At 47.3% G+C, this 23,412-nt stretch overlaps 1 protein-coding gene across 5 annotated transcripts in view; it reads right to left on the reverse strand.

The window, feature by feature from the left end:
• The window catches only part of LOC135006096 (uncharacterized), a 227,549-nt gene that overhangs the window by 22,414 nt on the left and 181,723 nt on the right, over window positions 1-23,412 (reverse strand). For all 5 annotated transcript variants that reach the window (XM_063951991.1, XM_063951990.1, XM_063951989.1 and 2 more), the window contains 3 exons: window positions 22,235-22,278; window positions 14,706-14,757; window positions 539-588 (listed from right to left, as the gene is read on the reverse strand). In XM_063951991.1, the coding sequence (XP_063808061.1) occupies window positions 539-588; window positions 14,706-14,757; window positions 22,235-22,278 (146 nt within the window). The remainder of the gene's footprint in view (window positions 1-538; window positions 589-14,705; window positions 14,758-22,234; window positions 22,279-23,412) is intronic.

Genomic DNA, 23,412 nt, shown 5'->3' on the forward strand with positions numbered 1-23,412 from the left:
GGCCTCGATCTGTCTGATTTCTTTGCACTGGAGGAGTAAGTATTGAGCTACGCACAGACTGCACACACTGCACAGAATGGAAAAAACATTAGATGGCGAGTGGGATCTGAACGGATTTGCAGCTGTCTGCTGACTGAGGGGAATTTTTGCACAGCGTACACATGCACACACTTGCATGGGGCGAATTTTCACTCCTCCTGGGCGGCGACTATCTGATCGCAGGACAGTGTAATTTGCAGCACAGCGATCAGGTCTGAATTAGGCCCACTGTGTTAGCAGCTCTCACCATTAGTTAAAGCCCAGCCAGAGAAGGATCTTGTGTTCCTTGCCAGCAGGCTGAACTCTCCTCCCTGTAAATGGTTTCTGATACGCATGCACCATTAATAAGCCAGAAGACTAGCTATCACTATAGACTATTCACTGCTACAGTCTCTTATCAGTTGCGCTGTAACAGCATGAGTTTATTAATAAATTGGTCTATTTCTTCATAAATAGGGCCTTAGGACGAACAGACTGGGAAGTATAATAGGAACCTTACCGCTTCAGAAGAAGGACCAGGTCTTGGAGAGTTTTCAGATGTGACTTGATCTGCACATATAAAATCATGTTATTCCTATGAGGTTAATAAGTTAGCAAGGGATAGAAAGAGTTGCATGCAATGGGGCTTATGTAATAGCCTGCGAGCTGCAGGCTGTGCGGCAATTCCAGGCGAGTTTGTTCGTATTTTTAAGCTGAAATCATTTAAAAGGCAGATCCAGGTTGGTTTTGCCTTTTAAACGCCGCCTTAAAAATACGGGCAGACTCACCGTAATTCCCGCATAGCCTGCAGCTTGCAGGCTATTACATAAGGCCCCCATGTATTCCTTATACATATATGTGCCAACACAAACACTTTTCAATGTTGAAACGTTTGAAATATTTATATATAGATTGATTTGGGTTTTTTTATTTGAACTTTTTTTTTTATCCAGTATTTAGCTTACAAAGCCCACGTCTGGTCACGAATGTGCATATCCCTTGAAACTGGCCTGGTGAGCGGTAAGCTCATTGGTTACAGGCAAGTATTGTCAAAGCAGATAAATATCACTATCTTAGAAATGGAACTCAAGTGTAAACGCAGAATACATTTATGTTTCATAACGACCTTATACAGTAGATCATTTTATACAATATTTAACAATGTTATGCATTAAACAAAGTTTGTGTACATTAAACCATCAGAAAACAAATGTGTCACTGTCTCAGTTTTGCTAAAAAAATTCTGCATTTCTGAATATTTAGGTACAGTATTTTGGAATTTTCGATATGGGAGACTTAACCTGTATTTCTAGACCAATGGATATCAATGGAAGTTGACAATGACGGGACTGCACTGTCATGGCTACATTTCAGAACATGGGGGCACATGTATGAAGCCTGGAGAAGTGATAAAGTGGATGGAGATAAAGTACCAGCCAATCAGCTCCTAACTGTCAAGTTACAGGCTGGGTTTGAAAAAATGACAGGAGCTGACTGGCTGGTGCTTTATTACTTCTCCAGGCTTAATACATCTGCCTCATGATTTTTAGGGAACACAATGATATGGGAGACATGCTATGACAAGGTTGTGTATGATATTGGGGAGGATTGATGAGGATACAAAGGAACTGATGACATGAAGATTAAGATGGGACTGCTGTCAGTGTCTAAATAAATATAATATTGTTATGCAATTCACAATTTGGACACCGAAAACAATGGCACACTACCAGTTGGAAGGCCCAGAACAATGAATGACACAGTGACAGTTGAAAGGCCCATAACAATAAACAATGACACATTGACAGTTGGAAGGCCCAGACCAATGACACACTGACAGTTGGAAGGCCCAGACCAATGACACACTGACAGTTGGAAGGCCCAGACCAATGACACACTGACAGTTGGAAGGCCCAGACCAATGACACACTGACAGTTGGAAGGCCCAGACCAATGGCACACTACCAGTTGGAAAACCCAGAACAATGACACATGACAGTTGGAAGGACCATAACAATGACACACTGACAGCTGGAAGGCCCAGACCAATGACACACTGGCAGCTGGAAGGCCCAGACCAATGACACACTGACAGTTGGAAGGCCCAGACCAATGACACCCTGACAGCTGGAAGGCCAAGACCAATGGCACCCTGACAGCTGTAAGGCCAAGACCAATGACACACTGACAGCTGAAAGGCCAAGACCAATGGCACACTGACAGTTGGAAAACCCAGAACAATGACACAGTGGCAGCTGGCAGGCCCAGACCAATGACACCCTGACAGCTGGAAGGCCCACACCAATGACACACTGACAGTTGGGAGGCCCAGACCAATGGCACACTACCAATTGGAAAACCCAGAACAATGACACAGTGACAGTTGGAAGGACCGTAACAATGAACAATGACACACTGCCAGTTGGAAGGCCCAGACCAATGACACACTGACAGTTGGAAGGCCCAGACCAATGACACACTGACAGCTGGAAGGCCAAGACCAATGACACACTGACAGTTGGAAGGCCCAGACCAATGACACACTGACAGTTGGAAGGCCCTGACCAATGACACCCTGACAGCTGGAAGGCCAAGACCAATGACACACTGACAGTTGGAAGGCCCAGACCAATGACACACTGACAGTGGGAAGGCCCAGACCAATAACACACTGACAGTAGGAAGGCCCAGACCAATGACACACTGACAGTTGGAAGGCCCAGACCAATGACACACTGACAGTTGGAAGGCCCTGACCAATGACACCCTGACAGCTGGAACGCCAAGACCAATGACACACTGACAGTTGGAAGGCCCAGACCAATGACACACTGACAGTTGGGAGGCCCTGACCAATGACACCCTGACAGCTGGAAGGCCAAGACCAATGACACACTGACAGTTGGAAGGCCCAGACCAATGACACACTGACAGTTGGAAGGCCCAGACCAATGACACACTGACAGATGCAAGGCCAAGACCAATGACACACTGACAGTTGGAAGGCCTAGACCAATGACACACTGACAGTTGGAAGGCCCAGACCAATGACACACTGACAGTTGGAAGGCCCAGACCAATGACACACTGACAGTTGGAAGGCCCTGACCAATGACACCCTGACAGCTGGAAGGCCCAGACCAATGACACACTGACAGTTGGAAGGCCCAGACCAATGACACACTGACAGTTGGAAGGCCCAGACCAATGACACCCTGACAGTTGGAAGGCCAAGACCAATGGAACACTGACAGTTGGAAGGCCCAGACCAATGACACACTGACAGTTGGAAGGCCCAGATCAATGACACACTGACAGTTGGAAGGCCCAGACCAATGACACACTGACAGTTGGAAGGCCCAGACCAATGACACAGTGACAGTTGGAAGGCCCAGACCAATGACACACTGACAGTTGGAAGGCCCATAACAATGAACAATGACATACTGACAGTTGGAAGGCTAAGAACAATGGCACACTGACAGCTGGAAGGCCCAGACCAATGATACACTGACAGTTGGTAGGCCCAGACCAATGATACACTGACAGTTGGTAGGCCCAGACCAGTGACACACTGACAATTGGAAGGCCCAGAACAATGACACACTGACAGTTGGAAGGCCCAGACCAATGACACACTGACAGATGGAAGGCCAAGACCAATGACACACTGACAGTTGGAAGGCCCAGACCAATGACACACTGACAGTTGGAAGGCCCATAACAATGAACAATGACATACTGACAGTTGGAAGGCTAAGAACAATGGCACACTGACAGCTGGAAGGCCCAGACCAATGATACACTGACAGTTGGTAGGCCCAGACCAATGATACACTGACAGTTGGTAGGCCCAGACCAGTGACACACTGACAATTGGAAGGCCCAGAATAATGACACACTGATAGTTGGAAGGCCCAGACCAATGACACACTGACAATTGGAAGACCCATAACAATGAACAATGACACACTGACAGTTGGAAGACCCAGACCAACGGCACACTGACAGTTGGAAGGCCCAGAACAATGAACAGTGACAGTTGGAAGGCCTAGACCAATGACACAGTGACAGTTGGAAGGCCCAGACCAATGACACACTGACAGTTGGAAGGCCCAGACCAATGACACAGTGACAGTTGGAAGGCCCAGACCAATGACACACTGACAGTTGGAAGGCCCATAACAATGAACAATGACATACTGACAGTTGGAAGGCTAAGAACAATGGCACACTGACAGCTGGAAGGCCCAGACCAATGATACACTGACAGTTGGTAGGCCCAGACCAATGATACACTGACAGTTGGTAGGCCCAGACCAGTGACACACTGACAATTGGAAGGCCCAGAACAATGACACACTGACAGTTGGAAGGCCCAGACCAATGACACACTGACAGATGGAAGGCCAAGACCAATGACACACTGACAGTTGGAAGGCCCAGACCAATGACACACTGACAGTTGGAAGGCCCATAACAATGAACAATGACATACTGACAGTTGGAAGGCTAAGAACAATGGCACACTGACAGCTGGAAGGCCCAGACCAATGATACACTGACAGTTGGTAGGCCCAGACCAATGATACACTGACAGTTGGTAGGCCCAGACCAGTGACACACTGACAATTGGAAGGCCCAGAATAATGACACACTGATAGTTGGAAGGCCCAGACCAATGACACACTGACAATTGGAAGACCCATAACAATGAACAATGACACACTGACAGTTGGAAGACCCAGACCAACGGCACACTGACACTTGGAAGGCCCAAAACAATGACACAGTGACAGTCGGAAGGCCCAGAACAATGACACAGTGACACATTGACAGTTGGAAGGCTAAGAACAATGGCACACTGACAGTTTGAAGGCCCAGACCAATGACACACTGACAGTTGGAAGGCCCAGAACAATGAACAGTGACAGTTGGAAGGCCCAGACCAATGAACAGTGACAGTTGGAAGGCCCAGACCAATGACACACTGACAGTTGGAAGGCCCAGACCAATGACACACTGACAGTCGGAAGGCCCAGACCAATGACACACTGACAGTTGGAAGGCCCAGACCAATGACAAACTGACAGTTGGAAGGCCCAGACCAATGACACCCTGACAGATGGAAGGCCAAGACCAATGACACACTGACAGTTGGAAGGCCCAGACCAATGACACACTGACAGTTGGAAGGCCCAGACCAATGACACACTGACAGTTGGAAGGCCCTGACCAATGACACCCTGACAGCTGGAGGGCCCATAACAATGACACACTGACAGTTGGAAGGCCCAGACCAATGACACCCTGACAGCTGGAAGGCCAAGACCAATGACACACTGACAGTTGGAAGGCCCAGACCAATGACACACTGACTGACAGTTGGAAGGCCCAGACCAATGACACAGTGACAGTTGGAAGGCCCAGACTAATGACACAGTGACAGTTGGAAGGCCCAGACCAATGACACAGTGACAGTTGGAAGGCCCATAACAATGAACAATGACATACTGACAGTTGGAAGGCTAAGAACAATGGCACACTGACAGCTGGAAGGCCCAGACCAATGACACACAGAGTTGGAAGGCCCAGACCAATGATACACTGACAGTTGGTAGGCCCAGACCAATGATACACTGACAGTTGGTAGGCCCAGACCAGTGACACACTGACAATTGGAAGGCCCAGAATAATGACACACTGATAGTTGGAAGGCCCAGACCAATGACACACTGACAATTGGAAGACCCATAACAATGAACAATGACACACTGACAGTTGGAAGACCCAGACCAACGGCACACTGACACTTGGAAGGCCCAAAACAATGACACAGTGACAGTTGGAAGGCCCAGAACAATGACACAGTGACACATTGACAGTTGGAAGGCTAAGAACAATGGCACACTGACAGTTTGAAGGCCCAGACCAATGACACACTGACAGTTGGAAGGCCCAGAACAATGAACAGTGACAGTTGGAAGGCCCAGACCAATGAACAGTGACAGTTGGAAGGCCCAGACCAATGACACACTGACAGTTGGAAGGCCCAGACCAATGACACACTGACAGTCGGAAGGCCCAGACCAATGACACACTGACAGTTGGAAGGCCCAGACCAATGACAAACTGACAGTTGGAAGGCCCAGACCAATGACACCCTGACAGATGGAAGGCCAAGACCAATGACACACTGACAGTTGGAAGGCCCAGACCAATGACACACTGACAGTTGGAAGGCCCAGACCAATGACACACTGACAGTTGGAAGGCCCTGACCAATGACACCCTGACAGCTGGAGGGCCCATAACAATGACACACTGACAGTTGGAAGGCCCAGACCAATGACACCCTGACAGCTGGAAGGCCAAGACCAATGACACACTGACAGTTGGAAGGCCCAGACCAATGACACACTGACAGTTGGAAGGCCCAGACCAATGACACAGTGACAGTTGGAAGGCCCAGACTAATGACACAGTGACAGTTGGAAGGCCCAGACCAATGACACAGTGACAGTTGGAAGGCCCATAACAATGAACAATGACATACTGACAGTTGGAAGGCTAAGAACAATGGCACACTGACAGCTGGAAGGCCCAGACCAATGACACACAGAGTTGGAAGGCCCAGACCAATGATACACTGACAGTTGGTAGGCCCAGACCAGTGACACACTAACAATTGGAAGACCCATAACAATGAACAATGACACACTGACAGTTGGAAGGCCCAGACCAACGACACACTGACAGTTGGAAGACCCAGACCAACGGCACACTGACAGTTGGAAGGCCCAAAACAATGACACAGTGACAGTTGGAAGGCCCAGAACAATGACACAGTAACACATTGACAGTTGGAAGGCTAAGAACAATGGAAAACTGACAGTTTGAGGCCCAGACCAATGACACACTGACAGTTGGAAGGCCCAGAACAATGACACACTAACAGTTGGAAGGCCCAGACCAATGACACACTGACAGTTGGAAGGCCCTGACCAATGACACCCTGACAGATGGAAGGCCAAGACCAATGACACACTGACAGTTGGAAGGCCCAGACCAATGACACACTGACAGTTGGAAGGCCCAGACCAATGACACACTGACAGCTGGAAGGCCAAGACCAATGACACACTGACAGTTGGAAGGCCCAGACCAATCACACACAGAGTTGGAAGGCCCAGACCAATGCTACACTGACAGTTGGAAGGCCCAGACCAATGACACACTGACAGTTGGAAGGCCCAGAACAATGAACAGTGACAGTTGGAAGGCCTAGAAAAAATGACACAGTGACAGTTTGACAGTTGGAAGGCCCTGACCAATGACACACTGACAGCTGGAAGGCCCAGACCAATGACACACTGACAGTTGGAAGGCCCAGAACAATGACACACTGACAGTTGGAAGGCCCAGACCAATGACACCCTGACAGCTGGAAGGCCCAGACCAATGACACACTGACAGTTGGAAGGCCCAGACCAATGACACACTGACAGTTGGAAGGCCCAGACCAATGACACACTGACACTTGGAAGGCCCAGACCAATGACACACTGACAGTTGGAAGGCCCAGACCAATGACACACTGACAGCTGGAAGGCCAAGACCAATGACACACTGACAGTTGGAAGGCCCAGACCAATCACACACAGAGTTGGAAGGCCCAGACCAATGCTACACTGACAGTTGGAAAGCCCAGACCAATGACACACTGACAGTTGGAAGGCCCAGACCAATGACACACTGACAGTTGGAAGGCCCAGAACAATGAACAGTGACAGTTGGAAGGCCTAGAAAAAATGACACAGTGACAGTTGGAAGACCCAGACCAACGGCACACTGACAGTTGGAAGGCCCAAAACAATGACACAGTGACAGTTGGAAGGCCCAGAACAATGACACAGTGACACATTGACAGTTGGAAGGCTAAGAACAATGGCACACTGACAGTTTGAAGGCCCAGACCAATGACACACTGACAGTTGGAAGGCCCAGAACAATGAACAGTGACAGTTGGAAGGCCCAGAACAATGACACAGTGACAGTTGGAAGGCCCATAACAATGAACAATGACATACTGACAGAAATAGCAAAAGACGGGATAACTTGAAAGATGATGTCGTTAACTTCCGAGCTTCACACCAAGCTATATAGGCACGCCAAATTCTGTAATAATGAGCTGCCGTAACTGGCTTCCTAGCTCGTAGCATGGTTGGTATAACCGATTCTGGAATGCCCTCTCGTCTTAAGAGGGCGGTCTCAACAGCCACCCCGTCAAACGCAGCCGTGGTAAATCGGGGTAAAGGAATGGACCCTGTTGTAACAGGTCCGGATGAAGTGGGAGTGGCCAAGGATCGTCTGTGAGTAGTCCGCAGAGATCAGAGAACCAAGCTCTCCGAGGCCAATGAGGCGCCACTAGTATGACTGTGGCGGACTCTCTTTTGATCCGTTTTAGCAACAGAGGGAGTAGCGGAAACGGTGGAAACAGATACACGAGGCTGTACGGCCACGCGATTGTGAGAGCATCCACCCCCACTGCCTTTGGATCTCGCGTTCTGGACACATACTGGGGTGTTTGGTGATTGTGGCGAGATGCCATCAGGTCCACTTGAGGGTAACCCCACCTCTGGACCAACATGTGAAACACTTCTGGATTTAATGCCCATTCTCCTGGATGAAAATCCAGACGGCTGAGATAATCCGCCTTCCAGTTGTCCACTCCCGGAATGAACACTGCCGACAATATCACTTGGTGATGCTCGGCCCAATTGAGGATTCGAGCTACTTCCCGCATTGCCATGCGGCTTCTCGTTCCTCCTTGTTTGTTGATGTACGCGACCGTTGTCGCGTTGTCTGACTGCACCTGGACAGTCTGAGACCGAATCATGTGCACTGCTTGTCGTAGCGCATTGTAAATTGCCCGGAGTTCCAGGACATTTATAGACAGCAATCTTTCGTGATCCGCCCAGAGACCCCGGAGCTGACAATTTTGAACTACAGCTCCCCAACCTCTGAGACTCGCGTCCGTCGTTAGAATTATCCAATTCCAGGCGCCGAACCGTTTCCCTGCGGTTAGATTGTGTACTTTGAGCCACCAGAGTAGAGATACCCTGGCCCGTGGCGACAACCTCACCCTGTGGTGAATCTGCAGATGCGAGCCCGACCACTGTGCGAGCACATCCAGTTGAAAAGGACGTGAGTGAAATCTTCCGAACTGAAGCGCTTCGAAAGCCGCCACCATTGTGCCTAAGAGGCGAATGCACAAATGTACCGAGACTGTGCGTGGCTTGAGCACTAATTGTACCAGATGACGAATAATCTGTACTTTCTGTTCTGGCAGGTAAATTCTTTGATTTACCGTATCGAGAATCATACCTAGGAATTGAAGTCGTTGAGACGGAATTAGATGTGATTTCTTGAAGTTGACAATCCAACCGTGCTGAACTAGTACATTGTACGTTAGCAACGCATGTTGGAGGAGCATCTGTTGAGACGGAGCTTTGATGAGCAGATCGTCCAAGTACGGAACTATTATCACTCCCAGGGATCTGAGCTATCATCACAGACATCACTTTGGTGAATACCCGAGGCGCTGACGAGGGGCCAAACGGTAGAGCCTGAAACTGGTAATGGTTCTGCCATATCGCAAAACGCAAGAACCTCTGATGAGGTGGCCAAATCGGAATGTGTAAGTACGTATCCTTGAGATCTAGCACAATCATGAATTCCTGTGGCTCTAAACCTGCAATTACTGACCGCAGAGATTCCATCTTGAATCTGTAGTAAGTGACATACTGATTGAGACCCTTTAGGTTCAATATTGGCCTGACGGAGCCATCCGGCTTTGGTACCACAAACAGACTGGAATAATAACCCTGACCTTGTTGTTGTACAGGGACCGGAATCCAAACTGCTGAATCCAGCAGGGACTGAATGGCAATTTGCAGAACCGCCCTCTTGTCGTCCGACAGAGGTAGGCCTGTTTTGAAAAACCGCAGTGGCGGGAGAAAGTCGAACTCTATTTTGTAACCTTTTAACACTAAATTGCGGATCCACCCATCGGTGGATGTCTGAAACCATGCCAAATGGAACGTCTGAAGGCGTGCTCCCACAATTGGAGATCCGAGATGGGCTGGGAGCCCGTCATGCCACTGGCTTGTCGGTGACCTTAGCGTCCTGACGACTGGTGTTGGTTTGTTGGAAACCACGTCCTCGACCTCGTCTACCAGGCGTGGTTGTTCCTCTACCACGGCCTCGAAAGGGCTGAGGTCTAAAGGATTTGAACGCCGGAGTATTTCCGTCTAGGTACCGTTGGAGGCAATGGTAGGAAAACAGATTTTCCTCCAGTGGCCTCAGAAATCCATTTGTCCAATTCAGTACCAAACAAGTTCTCGCCACCGTAAGGTAACGCCTCTATACCTCTTTTGACCTCTGCCTCCGCTTGCCAAGAACGCAGCCAGAGTGCTCGTCGTACTGTAACTAGCGACGATGAAATGCGAGAAGTGAGCTGACAGACGTCAGTAGAAGCTGTACATAGATACTCAGCAGCTTCACAAATTTGATCAGCAAGAAGTATAAGGTGATCGTCATGTAGGGCAGACTTGAGTTCTGTTATCCATACAATTAGCGCCTTTGTGACCCAAATGCCAACCAACCCAGGTCTAAGCAACACTCCTGCTGCTATATACATGGACTTTAGCATAGCTTCTATTTTACGGTCTGAAGGGTCTTTAAGCGTAGTAGCCGTTGGTACTGGTATGGTTAATTTCTTTGTAAGTTTTGACACAGACGAATCCACCATTGGCGGATTCTCCCATGTACATGTCACAGACTCTGGAAACGGGTAACTAGACTTAAATCTGCAAGGTATAGAAAACAGTTTATCTGGATTCTTTCGTGTTTCTACTAACATCTTATTAAGAGATTCCGAAACAGGAAAACACATTGGAGATCTCTTTCGTTTAGTAAAGACGACTTCATCATTTGTCAGAGGCTCCCCATTTCTGTAAACTTCAGAGACTGACGCACCGCTCTGATGAGATTATCAATGCCTGGGCTGTCAAAATCTTCACTATCTGACTGCTGGTCTACTTCGCCCTCCTCACCCTCATCTTGCGCAGTGAGGTCTGGCATAGAATCGTCAGAATGCAACATAGCAGAAACTGGTAGATCATAAGACAAATGAAATTTATCCCTTCTACCCAAAATGGATTTGGACTTTTGGCAAGGCTGAGACGCCTCCGGTAGTTCTGGCGGTCTCAGACGAGACTCAGATCTTGCCGCTTCCCGCTCTTGTCGAGCGGCGGCCAATTCTGATTGCAATCCAGCCATGACATCTGTTAGCATAGCCCATGGAGGGTCCGGAAATGAAACCGGCTTTGAAACCGGAGCGGAAATTGTATTCGTTGCTGAATTCACAAAACATACTGTACATGTGGTAGATCCATCCGGTAACACACTGTTACAGACTTTGCAGTGAAACTGCTTTTTAGTTTTTGCTGGTGCCTTACTCATTATGCAGACAGACAATACAATACACAAAAACAGACAACTTGCACGACTCAGTAAAAGTGTACTAAGGTGTGTCTATATATATATATATCTGGCCAAGTGCAGTACACATGGCCAGTACTACATGAAATCTGATCCCAAATTCCCACTAACACCCCTGCGCCTCCGGTGGAGTAGAGATGTAGGACAGGAACGTTCTGGAATCACAAACAGGAAGAACAGGAAGCATGGTTAAAATGGCCCCCATGCCATGCTTACACCTATAATCACAGTACAGGTTATAAATTGTAAAAAACATATATCTCCTGGGAATAATTTGTTTAATAACAAATCCTGTTAATAAAGGCTTAATAGCCTATGCTGTCTTATAACCCATGCAGCGTTTCATACTGCTGCTGCTATGGGTTTTCTCCCCCCCCCCCCCCCCCCCGTGCAGCTGCGTGTGCTGTGAGACTTCTCCCCCCCCCCCCCCCCTGTGCTCCTTGTACCACTGTCTAGTACACGGAGCAAGGGAACGTACAAATAACCGGGGCGTGCTGTAGAGGGAGCCGGGGAGCGCGCTCCATAGAGCCGTGAAGCGGCGTGCAGCCGGCGCGGCTCTGAGCGGCAGGACTAAGCGGCTTAACAGCAATCAGCGGCGGCGGGCGGCTTACATAGCGGCGGGCGGCGCTTCACAAAACAGAGTCCCCCAACATACCTGGACGCCTGTGGTGAGGGATATGACGGGGCTTCTCTGCAAGCTCCGTACAGCCTTTTCTGCAGGTAGTCTGCACTTGGCTGTGAGGGTGCTCTGTAGTGAGGACCGACACGCAAGAGCTGCTTGTAGCAGCTTCCACTATCCCGGACCCTCGCCTTTTGGAAGGGGGGAAGGGATGTGGATAAAGTGAAAAATAAAAATAAAAAATAAAATAAAAATAAAAATATATTTAAAATAAGTGTGGAAGCTCCACACAAGCCTGTTGCTACGTCGAGCACAGAAAAAACACAGAGGTACTCTGGGATACGGAGGGGTGGAGAGTTCTAAATTTAAATATTCAGTGCCCTGTTCCTGCGGAAGCTGTCCATATCCCAAGAGTACTCCAGTGACCCCTAGTAGATGAAAAAGAAATTAGCTCGGTGTTGCTGCCAAGAGCCTGCGTGTAGGTCGGCTGGGCGTCATAATTCTGCAGTACATTATTATACATAGATTACAGTATATTCGTGTGTGCCCATGTGTTACATGCATTGTGTTATCCCCCTTATGTACCACACAGTGAGCTGCTCCTGTCTATACATACAGTGTCACTGAGCACAGCAGCGTCACTTCCAGGGCCTGCCAGGAAGGGGGTGTTAGGTTAAGCACCACCAGGGCGAGGTTAGGGTCAGGCACTAAGGGGGAGGTAACGGGTAGGCTGCAGAAACGAAGGGTTAGGGGAGAGGGGAGAACAGTTTACCTCCCCTCTGTCGGGATTTACACTATCTGAATGCTGGCATTGGTATTCTGACCGCCAGCCGGGATATCATAACAATTCCGTATATACAGATGGGTCCACGGTTATCTTGGCTAGTTTGCTAGGCACAACATGGTTTATTAACATAAACCCTTCATCTATTGTTCTCAGCTGCAATACAATACAGAGAACAATACAGCAGGGGATTAAGTCATTACAGCAGGGGATTAAGTCCGACTGGCCAGTCTCAGTTAATCCTATTAAAGGTCAAGATAAACATGGACCCATCTGTACATATGTATATTCCCCACAATGTTACTGTGTCCTCAGAAGGCCAGGCCATTACGTAAATTGTAGGATTATTTGGAGCATTTCACAACAACGATCTGCCAGTGTACGGACTAAAAGATCAATTGGCCAATGTCTTCGCAACAGATATATCTTTAGATAGTAATGATGGTTGGTTAGTGTGTATGAACAACCACCATCGGCAGATATATCTGCAGATTGGTTGATCTGCAGATACTGTATATTTTTAAGTGTGTACCCATCCTGACAGTTGGAAGGCCCAGAAAAATAGCACACTGACATTCTGAAGGCTCAAAACAGTGATACACTCACAACTGGAAGTATCCGATAAATGACATGCAATGACAACTGAGACACCCACAACATGGCATGCTGACAGTTGGGACACCCAGAACTTGGCATGCTGACATTTTGGACCACCAGAACTTGGTATGCGGACAGTTGGGACACCCAGAACTTGGCATGCTGACATTTTGGACAACCAGAACTTGGTATGCGGACAGTTGGGACACCCAGAACTTAGCATGCTGACAGTTGGGACACCCAGAAAAATGGATTGATCTGGGTCATCCAACTGCCACTGTGTCATTGTGCCAGAATAAATGCACACTGTTGGAAGGTCCAGAACGGTCAGTGTGTAGAACAACGGCACACTAACAGTTGGAAGGCCCAGAACAGTAGCACACTGACAGTTGGAAGACCCAGAACTGTCAGTGTGCAGAAAAATGGTACACTAACAGTTGGAAGGCCTAGAACAATGGCACACTGGTAGTTCAAAGGTCCAGAACAATGGCACACTGACTGTTGGAAGGCCCTAACATTGATACACTCACTGTTGGAAGTCTCAGAATGGGATGTAGTCAGCAGTGTAGATGCTGGCGGTCAGGTGACCGAAGCCAGAATCCTGATACCACTCGGAATCCTGGCGCAGGAATCCTGACCAACCAGCATCCCGATAGTAAGTATTAGGGTGAGGGTAGGCACCGGGGAAGAGGGTTAGGCACCACAGCCGTAGCCGCCGCCCCCCGGGGCTTAGCCATAGCTGTCACCCCTTGTAATTAGCCGTAGACGCCAGCACAGGGGCAGGTGTTAAATTAATTACCCCTTCTCCTGTGGGCATTTTAAAAAAACTGGATGCCACAGTTGGTCCTGTCGGCACCGACATCCCAAACGTCGGCTTTTCATATTACATTCCTCAGAACAATGACAGTTGGGATACACAGAATATTGCATGCTGAGAGTTGGGAAACCTTGAAAAATGGGCACACTGACAGCTGGAAGTCACAGAACAATGGCAGAGATCTCCCAAAACTTGTTAGCTACTATAAGGTTGATGCTTGCAATATGTTTCATGTTATTTATCAGCAATTGCTGTATGTCCTAAAGGGATTTAGATTTTTTGCCAGTGTCATTAAACTCACTTACCGTCTTTGCTGTGTGACAGAGCACTTTTGGCAGACCTTAAGGGACTTTTAATCTAAAACAAAGAATATAAAGTATGATGGTCATAAGTAAAGAATATTTTTCAAATGGGCTAATCACTCGCTAGTTCCTCTACTGCTTTGGTGAAACGTGACAAGTGAAGAGTGGTGGTGATATAGCATGTGAGACAAGGTGTGAAGCACTTGTTTTGCACAAAGCACAACTAAATTCATAAAACACTGCTGTCTAGACTGACTATACTGTAAGTGTGAAATTTAGGTAGGTGTGAGGTTTGCAGTGAAGGGAATAGCTCTGTGTTTTATACCCGCACATTAAACCCGTAAAATGTGGAATCTAACGGGTTTCCCTGTATGTTAAATGCTGAAGGGTGCATTTACTGTAGAATTTGCCCTTGCAGTTCCTGACGCTGCAAGAAAAAAATCCTGCCTCTAGGGATTAGAGTGCGGTATTCCCGCAGCTAATTGGATTGGGCGGCGCTAAATCTGTTCCTAACTGCATCTCCCCCCCTTCCCCCCAAAGAGTTTATTTGGATATGGTTGGAGGCTTATAGAACTTACTATCAACACTCCTTTAAAAAGAGAGAACACAGTATAAGAATTTAAACAAGTGACTCTAGGGGGCACATTTTCCAAGCGGCACTTTTCAAAGCCACCGCGTCTTTGGTTGTTATGGCAATATTATTGCCTCTTTAAACATTTTTCTATTTCAAATCCAATTTTTTTTTTTTTATTACATACTTATGTAAGCTTTAACTGTAAAATGTTACACTGTGTATTTGCCCAATGCAGAAACTGATTGCCATTATAAAATCGGAATGTAGTCCTAATGTCAACACTGAACATGTCTGCATGTGCAGAATGTCAACTTGGTCAGAATGTCAACATTCTGCACGGACCGAAAGCGGAGGGTTAGAGTTAGGCTACGGGAGGATAGGGTTAGGCACTAGGGTAAGAGTTAGGGGTCAGCCATATGTAGCGCCAGAAGCATTGCAAGTTCTGTGCAAGTCATCCTGATGTCATCCCTGGCCCAGGAAGACATTGATGGAGCCACCGGACCTGCCATACCAGTTAAGTCACCAACAGACCACCAGGGATGTTTCCATCAATGTCGGCATGACAAGCATTATGAATGTTGACATCATGCATGTCAATAAAATATACCACACTCTATAAAATTGCCTGTTTTGCTAGGTCTTAAAACACCACCTGGCATGACCCTGCATCAGTGGTCTCCCACCTATGGTTAATTGCTTAGCTTGGTGCAAGTGATTTTGTTCTGTGTGAAATATACGTTATGGTAAGAACTTACCGTTGATAACGGTATTTCTCCTAAGTCCACAGGATAACAATGGGATATGATGGAGCGACAGCGGATTGGCACCAAACGATCAAAGCTTTCCGGCCTCCCAGGAGGCAACGGGCCCATCCATATATCCTGCCCCCTGGCTCAGGCAAATCAGTTGTATTCCAAAGCACAAGACAGGAGCATCATCTAGAGCCCTAATCAGGCGAGAAGAACACGCATGCACACCCTTCCATACAAGAAGGAAGTGGTTAGTAAGTAGAAGGATCCTTAAATCAGGTGCGTCAGGGTGGGATCCCTGTAGAACATGTGGACTTAGGAGAAATTCCGTTATCAACGGTAAGTTGTTACCATAAAACGTATATTTCTCCGGCAGGGACCACAGGTTATCCACAGGATAATAATGGGATTTCCCAAAGCAATTTCGTGGTGGAGACGCTCCTGATTGGACAGGAGAACCTTGCGCCCGATTTCAGCGTCATGAGAGGCAAAAGTATCCAAGGCATAATGTCTAATGAATGTGTTAATGGAAGACCATGTGGCTGCATTACATATCTGTTCTGCTGAAGCACCATGTTGTGCTGCCCATGAAGGACCTACCTTACGAGTAAAGTGAGCAGAGACATTTGCCGGAACAGAGAGATCAGCTTGAGAGTATGCTTCTGAAATCGTCATTCGAAGCCATCTTGCCAGCGGCTGTTTAGTAGCAGGCCATCCACTCTTGTGAAATCCGTAGAGAATGAAGAGAGAATCGGTCTTTCTGATGGCACTGGTACGATCCACGTAGATCCTTAATGCCCGGACCACGTCCAGCGACGAATCTTCCGCAGAAAGTCCCGATACCTGAAAAGCCGGGACTACAATTTCTTCATTAAAGGTGGAATTTAGACACCCCCTTAGAAAGAGACCCAGACCTAATTGTAAGAACTGCTTTATCTGGATAAAAAAAAATCAGAAAAGGAGAACGACATGACAGTGCTCCTAAATCTGACACTCTTCTAGCTGATGCCATAGTCAGTAGAAAGAGAACTTTAGCTGTCAATCATTTAAGATCCACTTTATTGAGTGGTTCAAACAGCGCAACTTGCAAAGCTTTGAGGACTAGACTTAAGTCCCAAGATGCTGTAGGAGGAACAAAAGGAGGTTGAATGCACAGCATTCCCTGGAAAAAAGTACGCACATCCTGTAAATTGGCAATTTTCTTTTGGAACCATACAGTCAATGCTGATACTTGAACTCTCATGGAAGCCACCTTCAAACCCTTATCCATTCCTGCCTGAAGGAAAGCTAAGACCCTGGAAACTCTGAAGTATTTCGGGTCCATACTTCTCTCACTGCACCAATGAATATAGGCCTGCCATATTCTGTGATAAATACGAGCTGAGGAGGGTTTCCTTGCTCTGAGCATTGTTTGAATTACCTGTTGTGAGAATCCTCTTAACTTCAGGATAGAGGTTTCAAGAGCCACGCCGTCAAAGACAGTCGATCCAGATGTCGGTGATAACACGGACCATGCATTAGTAGATCTGGACGTTGAAGGAGCATCCATCAACATTCTCTGCAGATCTGTATACCAATGCCTTCTGGGCCAAGCCGGAGCTATTAGAATCACGGCACCCTTTGCTTGCTTTATTTTCCTCACCACCCTGGGTAACAGGTTGATCGGAGGAAACAGATATGCCAGATGAAATTCCCATTTCACTGACAAGGAATCCACAAAGATCGCTTTGGGATCCTTTGTTCTTGACCCATATGCGGGCACTTTGTTGTTCAGACGGGACGCCATGAGATCTATCTCTGGCAATCCCCACTTGTCTACTAGAGTCTGAAAAACGTCCGGGAGTAGAGTCCATTCGCTTGCCTGAAAGGCGTATCGACTGAGAAAATCCGCTTCCCAGTTTAGGACTCCTGGAACGCATACTGCGGACAAGGCTGGGAGATGGAGTTCTGCCCACTTTAGAATGTGACTTACCTCCTTCATTGCTGTTTGGCTGCGGGTTCCTCGATGGTTGAGGTACGCTACTGCTGTTGCATTGTCCGAGCGGATCTGCACTGGTTTTCCTTGAAGAGTGTCCTTTGCCTGAATCAGTGCCATGCATATGGGCCGAAGTTCTAACAGGTTTATTGGCAGGCAACTTTCTTCTGTGGTCCAATGTCCCTGGAATCATAATTTTCCAGACACTGCTCCCCAGCCCTGAAGACTGGCATCTGTTGTCAGGATCTCCCAATCTGATATCCAAAAGGGTCTCCCCTTGTCTAGATGGGCTGTCTGTAGCCACCAGACTAATGACTTTCTTACCTTTACTGGAAGTATCATCGTCTGTTTCTTTATTGTCTGATGTACTCCATTCCATCTGGCCAGAATCAGACACTGCAGAGGCCTCGAGTGGAATTGCGCATACTCCACCATGTTGAATGTTGACACCATCAAACCCATCACTCGCATTGCTGCGTGAATTGATACTGTTTGACTGTTTAACAACTCCTGAATCTTTGACTGTACCTCGGATATCTTGTTCCGAGGTAAAAATACCTTCTGCAGACTTGAATCCAGTACAGCCCCCAAGTGAGTCATACGTTGTGACGGATCCAGAGACGACTTTGCCCAATTTATGAGCCACCCTTTCCTCTGCAGACATGTTATTGTCTGTTGAAGATGGCACAGGAGCAATTCCTGTGATTGTGCCAGGATTAAAAGGTCGTCGAGGTATGGAAAAATTCTTATCCCCTGCTTGCGGAGATCAGCTGCTATGACCACCATAATCTTGGTAAATACTTTTCGAGCTGTGGATAACACAAAGGGTAGGGCCTGGAACTGAAAATGCTGCTGGAGGATAGCGAACCTGAGATAACACTGATGAGACAGTGCTATAGGAACATGTTGGTAAGCATCCTGAATATCCAGGAATACCATATAATCCCCTGGTTCCATGGCCAAAACTATGGAGCGTAAAGTCTCCATGTGGAATTTCAGCACCCAAATATATTTGTTTAGCATTTTGAGATTGAGAATGGGCCGAAATTAACCATTTGGCTTCTGGACCAAAAATAGGATGGAGTTAAAACCCTGCCCCAGTTGTGCCGGGGGTACTGGAATGATTATTCCTGGCTGAAGCAATTTCTGAACTGCTTCTTGCAAAGCCCTGGCCTTTGTCTCTACCCGAGATGGGTTGGTCCAGAAGAACCTTAGAGGAGGATGCTTCTTGAAGGGAAAAACATAACCTAGAGATATCGCTTCCTGCACCCAGGCATCTGCTGTAGATTGTCGCCAGATCTGTGCAAACTGAAGGAGGAGTCGGCACCCCACCCTGGGATCCCCCAGGTGGAAGCCCGCACCATCATGCTGATGGCTTATCATATGGTTTGGAAGCTGTCCCTCTGGTAGCCCAATGCTTTTTTGATTTCCCAAACTTATTGTATTGGGACTGTTTGCGATCACTTTTTCCCTTTGGTTTTCCTTGAGCCCGAAAGGGCCGGAAGCTTGGGCCCCTAGGTCTGGGGTTATATGTGGAAGGAAACTTGACCTTCTTGGAGTCTGCTTCTGACTCCAGAATATCTGTCAATTCTTTACCAAACAGAATATTTCCCGAAAAAGGCAAAGATTCCAAAACTTTCTTGGATTCTGAATCAGCTTTCCAAGTACGTAACCAAACTGCTCTGCGAGCAGCTATCGTTGAGGCTAATGCCCTAGAAGCAATAGTACCCATATCTAGTGCAGCTTCTTCTAAGAATACTGCTGCTTGTTTAATATGGGCTAAATAGGATGTTTGCTCTCTAGAAGCTGATTAAAAATCACCTTCCAATGCCTCAGCCGAGGCAGCCACTGCCTTTGCTATCCAAGCAGAAGCCATGGCTGGCCTTATGACTGCTCCAGACAGGGAAAATATGGTTTTTAGAAAACCATCCACTCTCCTATCTGTGACATCATTTAAAGATGTTGATGGCAAAGGCAATATAGATTTTCGCACTAATCGAATCACGTGCGTATCTACCTTAGGAGCTACCTCCCTTTTTAAACAGTCCCCGGATGGAAAAGGATAATTAGAATCCCATTTTTTGGGAATTCTATATTTTTTGTTGGGTGTTGACCAAGCCTCTTCCATAATTTCCGTCAGTTGGTCTGACCCTGGAAACTCAGTCTTAACTGTCTTGGGACGTTTAAACACAGGTGCCTTGGTTTTTAACACAGGCTCTGCTGAATCTTCTAAGGACAGAATGACCTTCATTGCTCTAATTCATTCAGCTACATCCACTGAGCTGAGAGCTTCTTCCTCCTCTTCGTATACTGAAGTAGAATAAATAGAGCTTTCATCATCCGATGAATCATCATGTGTAGCCTGTGAAGGTGAAGATTTACTTACCATCGGTTTATCAGCTCGTTTCATTTGAGAAGCTGCTGGGGGAAATGATATACCGTAGGTAGGAAGCTGCATGTATGGGTACCCTATACCTGGTACCGAAGCTGTAGGAATTATCCGTTCAGCTATACTGGACGGTTCCATCTGTACCTGATGTTGTACAGGGATCTGCCTTGTGTTCTGCTGAAAAGCAAAACAATTTGCACATAAACTATCTTGAACCAGATCCTGAGAGGATAATACAGTTTTGCAAGACAAACATGATATGAGTGTTGCCGTGAGTGTACCTTCGTCACCTTTGCCGCTCTTAGACATGATAATTAATCAGCACTTTCACAGTGTACTACACAATTTGTGACTGTAATCACTTTAACCTTCTAAAGTGATATCAATCTGACCCTACCCATGCACCAGCATTGAGGATCAGAAGAAACAACTGACAAACATATATTAAAGTCAGCAATCACACTAGCAGTCAGTCACGTTATATATTAGTCATATGAGCATATCATCAGCTACAAACACTTTTTAAAGTATGTAGGCGAACATTTACTGAATCCTGTATAAACAGATCTAACATATTCAGACGCAATGCGAAGAAAACCAAGTAAATGTACACAGACTTATATGCAATAGGCACTTAACTATTCGTACTTGACAAAGTAGATAGAAACTCAGTGCTGTATAGCCCGTGCTCAGAGTGGGATACAGGGAGACTCAACTCGCTTTCAGTGATTGATCAATACGTTAGCGAACGCTGAGTGAATCCAGACACTACTAGTGTACACTGCCGCTCCAGGAACCTATAGAGGACACAGACACTCACTGAACACAGACGCACCGGTCTTATGATAACGTTCAGTGAATACAGACGCAGTGATCACACAGCCGACTATGATGCGACCGGATCTCCCGTGGAAGCGCTTAGTGAACACTGACGCAGCGGCCTATACTGCGACCGAGTCCCCACTGGTAGCGTCTGAGACGGAAGCGAGGAAACAGTTTATGGCGGGAGACTCAACGGAAACTGGTCATGAACCGGGGGGAGGAGCGACCAGGAGAGCGTCTGACTCCCCACCGCTGACATCAACCCTAGGGATCACGGCCTCATGCTATTCCTGGTGCCTCTGATCCCTAAGGCCTAGCGCTGGAGCACCCGTGGTGGCGGCGCGTCAGCTACTGTTTGGTAGTCTCCTCCCAAAACAGCGCGGCTGTGTCCGTATTCCATCTACTAAGCAGAATCGATGCCTTATCTTCCTTCCGTCCTCTGGCCACAGCCTGGTAACGTCTGATGGACCTGCTAGTATATCCGACCCAGACGCCTGCCGAAACAGCACTGTACTCGTGGGAAAGCGCGGTCGCGACTCGGCGGAGAGTTGTTGGAGCGACTCTTTCCAATATGCGTATAAGACGCTGTTTGGAAAGATCACTCAAAAAAAACGTAAGACTATAAAAATAAAATAAGAAAGCTTTAGCAGCCCTCTGACCATGGTCCGGCTCCTGCTGCACCAAACAATAAAACGATTTGCCTGAGCCAGGGAGCGGGATATATGGATGGGCCCGTTGCATCCTGGTAGGCCGGAAAGCTTTGATCGTTTGGTGCCAATCCGCTGTCGCTCCATCATATCCCACTGTTATCCTGTGGATAACCTGTGGACCCTGACGGAGAAAGTTCCTTTATTTTAGTCTAATGCAAGGAAACACAGATCACGTGAAATATGTGGATTTCTATATAGTTTTACACATACAAATAGGCACAACAATGAATATTTTACATTTGTAACCTGTGTCCATGACATAACGTGTGTTAAGCATACATGCTGTAATAAGCTACTTTAAATGGCCACATACCTGCATTGCAATGTTGCTGAAGTTGAACTTCTTAGCAAGAGCCCCTGGAAAAAAAAAATTAAATGTACACACTGAAATAGTACAGAAAAATACAGACAGAAAAAGTGCAAGAAAATATTTGCAGTAAAGTCTTTTGTAAAGTCTCCAATATCTGCAACAGTCACTCCACTGGCAACAGCAAAGCAGCCCCCGATGCATTCCCGAGCTTGGCCCTGGTCTGTAACGTCATCTGAATATGGCGTTAGCGTAAAAGTTACAGTAGAGCAAATTGTACCAGAGAGGGTGTGCCACTGCTTTGCTTCTTGGGGTCATGGCCAGGGTCACCATAAGGAGAGCACAGCCAGTACTCCTGTACCAGGCCCGGACAGCGCAGGGGGCTTGGCCACCTGCAGAGTTAATTGTATTATCATTATACTTATACAGGACAGTGAAAGCTGATAGCGCTGGCCGGAGAGTTCTATGAATGACTAAGCTGTGTGAGGAGTCATTTAAACTTCCCCCAGCCATTGCGCACAGGACTCCAGGAGCTAGCACTGTCGGATGCAAGATTCCAGATCTTGTAATCGGCACTGAAGGTCAGGACATTTTTCATGCACACATCCCACTACCCAGGAAGAATGCTCCAGACGCAGCACAGTAAGTAGTACACCCTCAATGTCTGTCCCTGTCTCCCCAGTGTTTGTCTCTACACTATTCAGCTTAGTATGTTACCTCTGCCCCCCTTCCCTCCATATTCTGCCTTGCACCTCTATAAGTGCCTCTATCCCCTCCTCTCCCTATGAATGCCTCTTGCTCCACCCCACATTTATGTGCCTCTGCCTCCTACTCCACACCCCATTTGTGCTTCTGACACTCTCCCCTCATTCCCCTCGAGTGCATCTGAATCCTTCCATCCCTAGGGAGCCTCCCTCCCCTCCACATGATTACCTCTGAACCCTTCCCTTTAAACAGAGAAACACAGAATTTTATGGCAGATAAGAACCACTTGGCCCATCTAGTCGCCCCCTTTTTTTTATCCTTTAAGTAATCTCAACCCTTTTTGAACCTTAATTCTTTGTAAGGATATTCATATTCGAATCCCAAGCATGTTTAAATTGCTCTACAGTCTTAGCCTCGACCACCTCTGATGGGAGGCTATTCCACTTGTCCACTACCCTTTCTGTGAAGTAATTTTTCCT

This window comes from Pseudophryne corroboree, chromosome 2 (genome assembly GCF_028390025.1).
Source record: "Pseudophryne corroboree isolate aPseCor3 chromosome 2, aPseCor3.hap2, whole genome shotgun sequence".
Lineage (NCBI taxonomy): Eukaryota > Metazoa > Chordata > Amphibia > Anura > Myobatrachidae > Pseudophryne > Pseudophryne corroboree.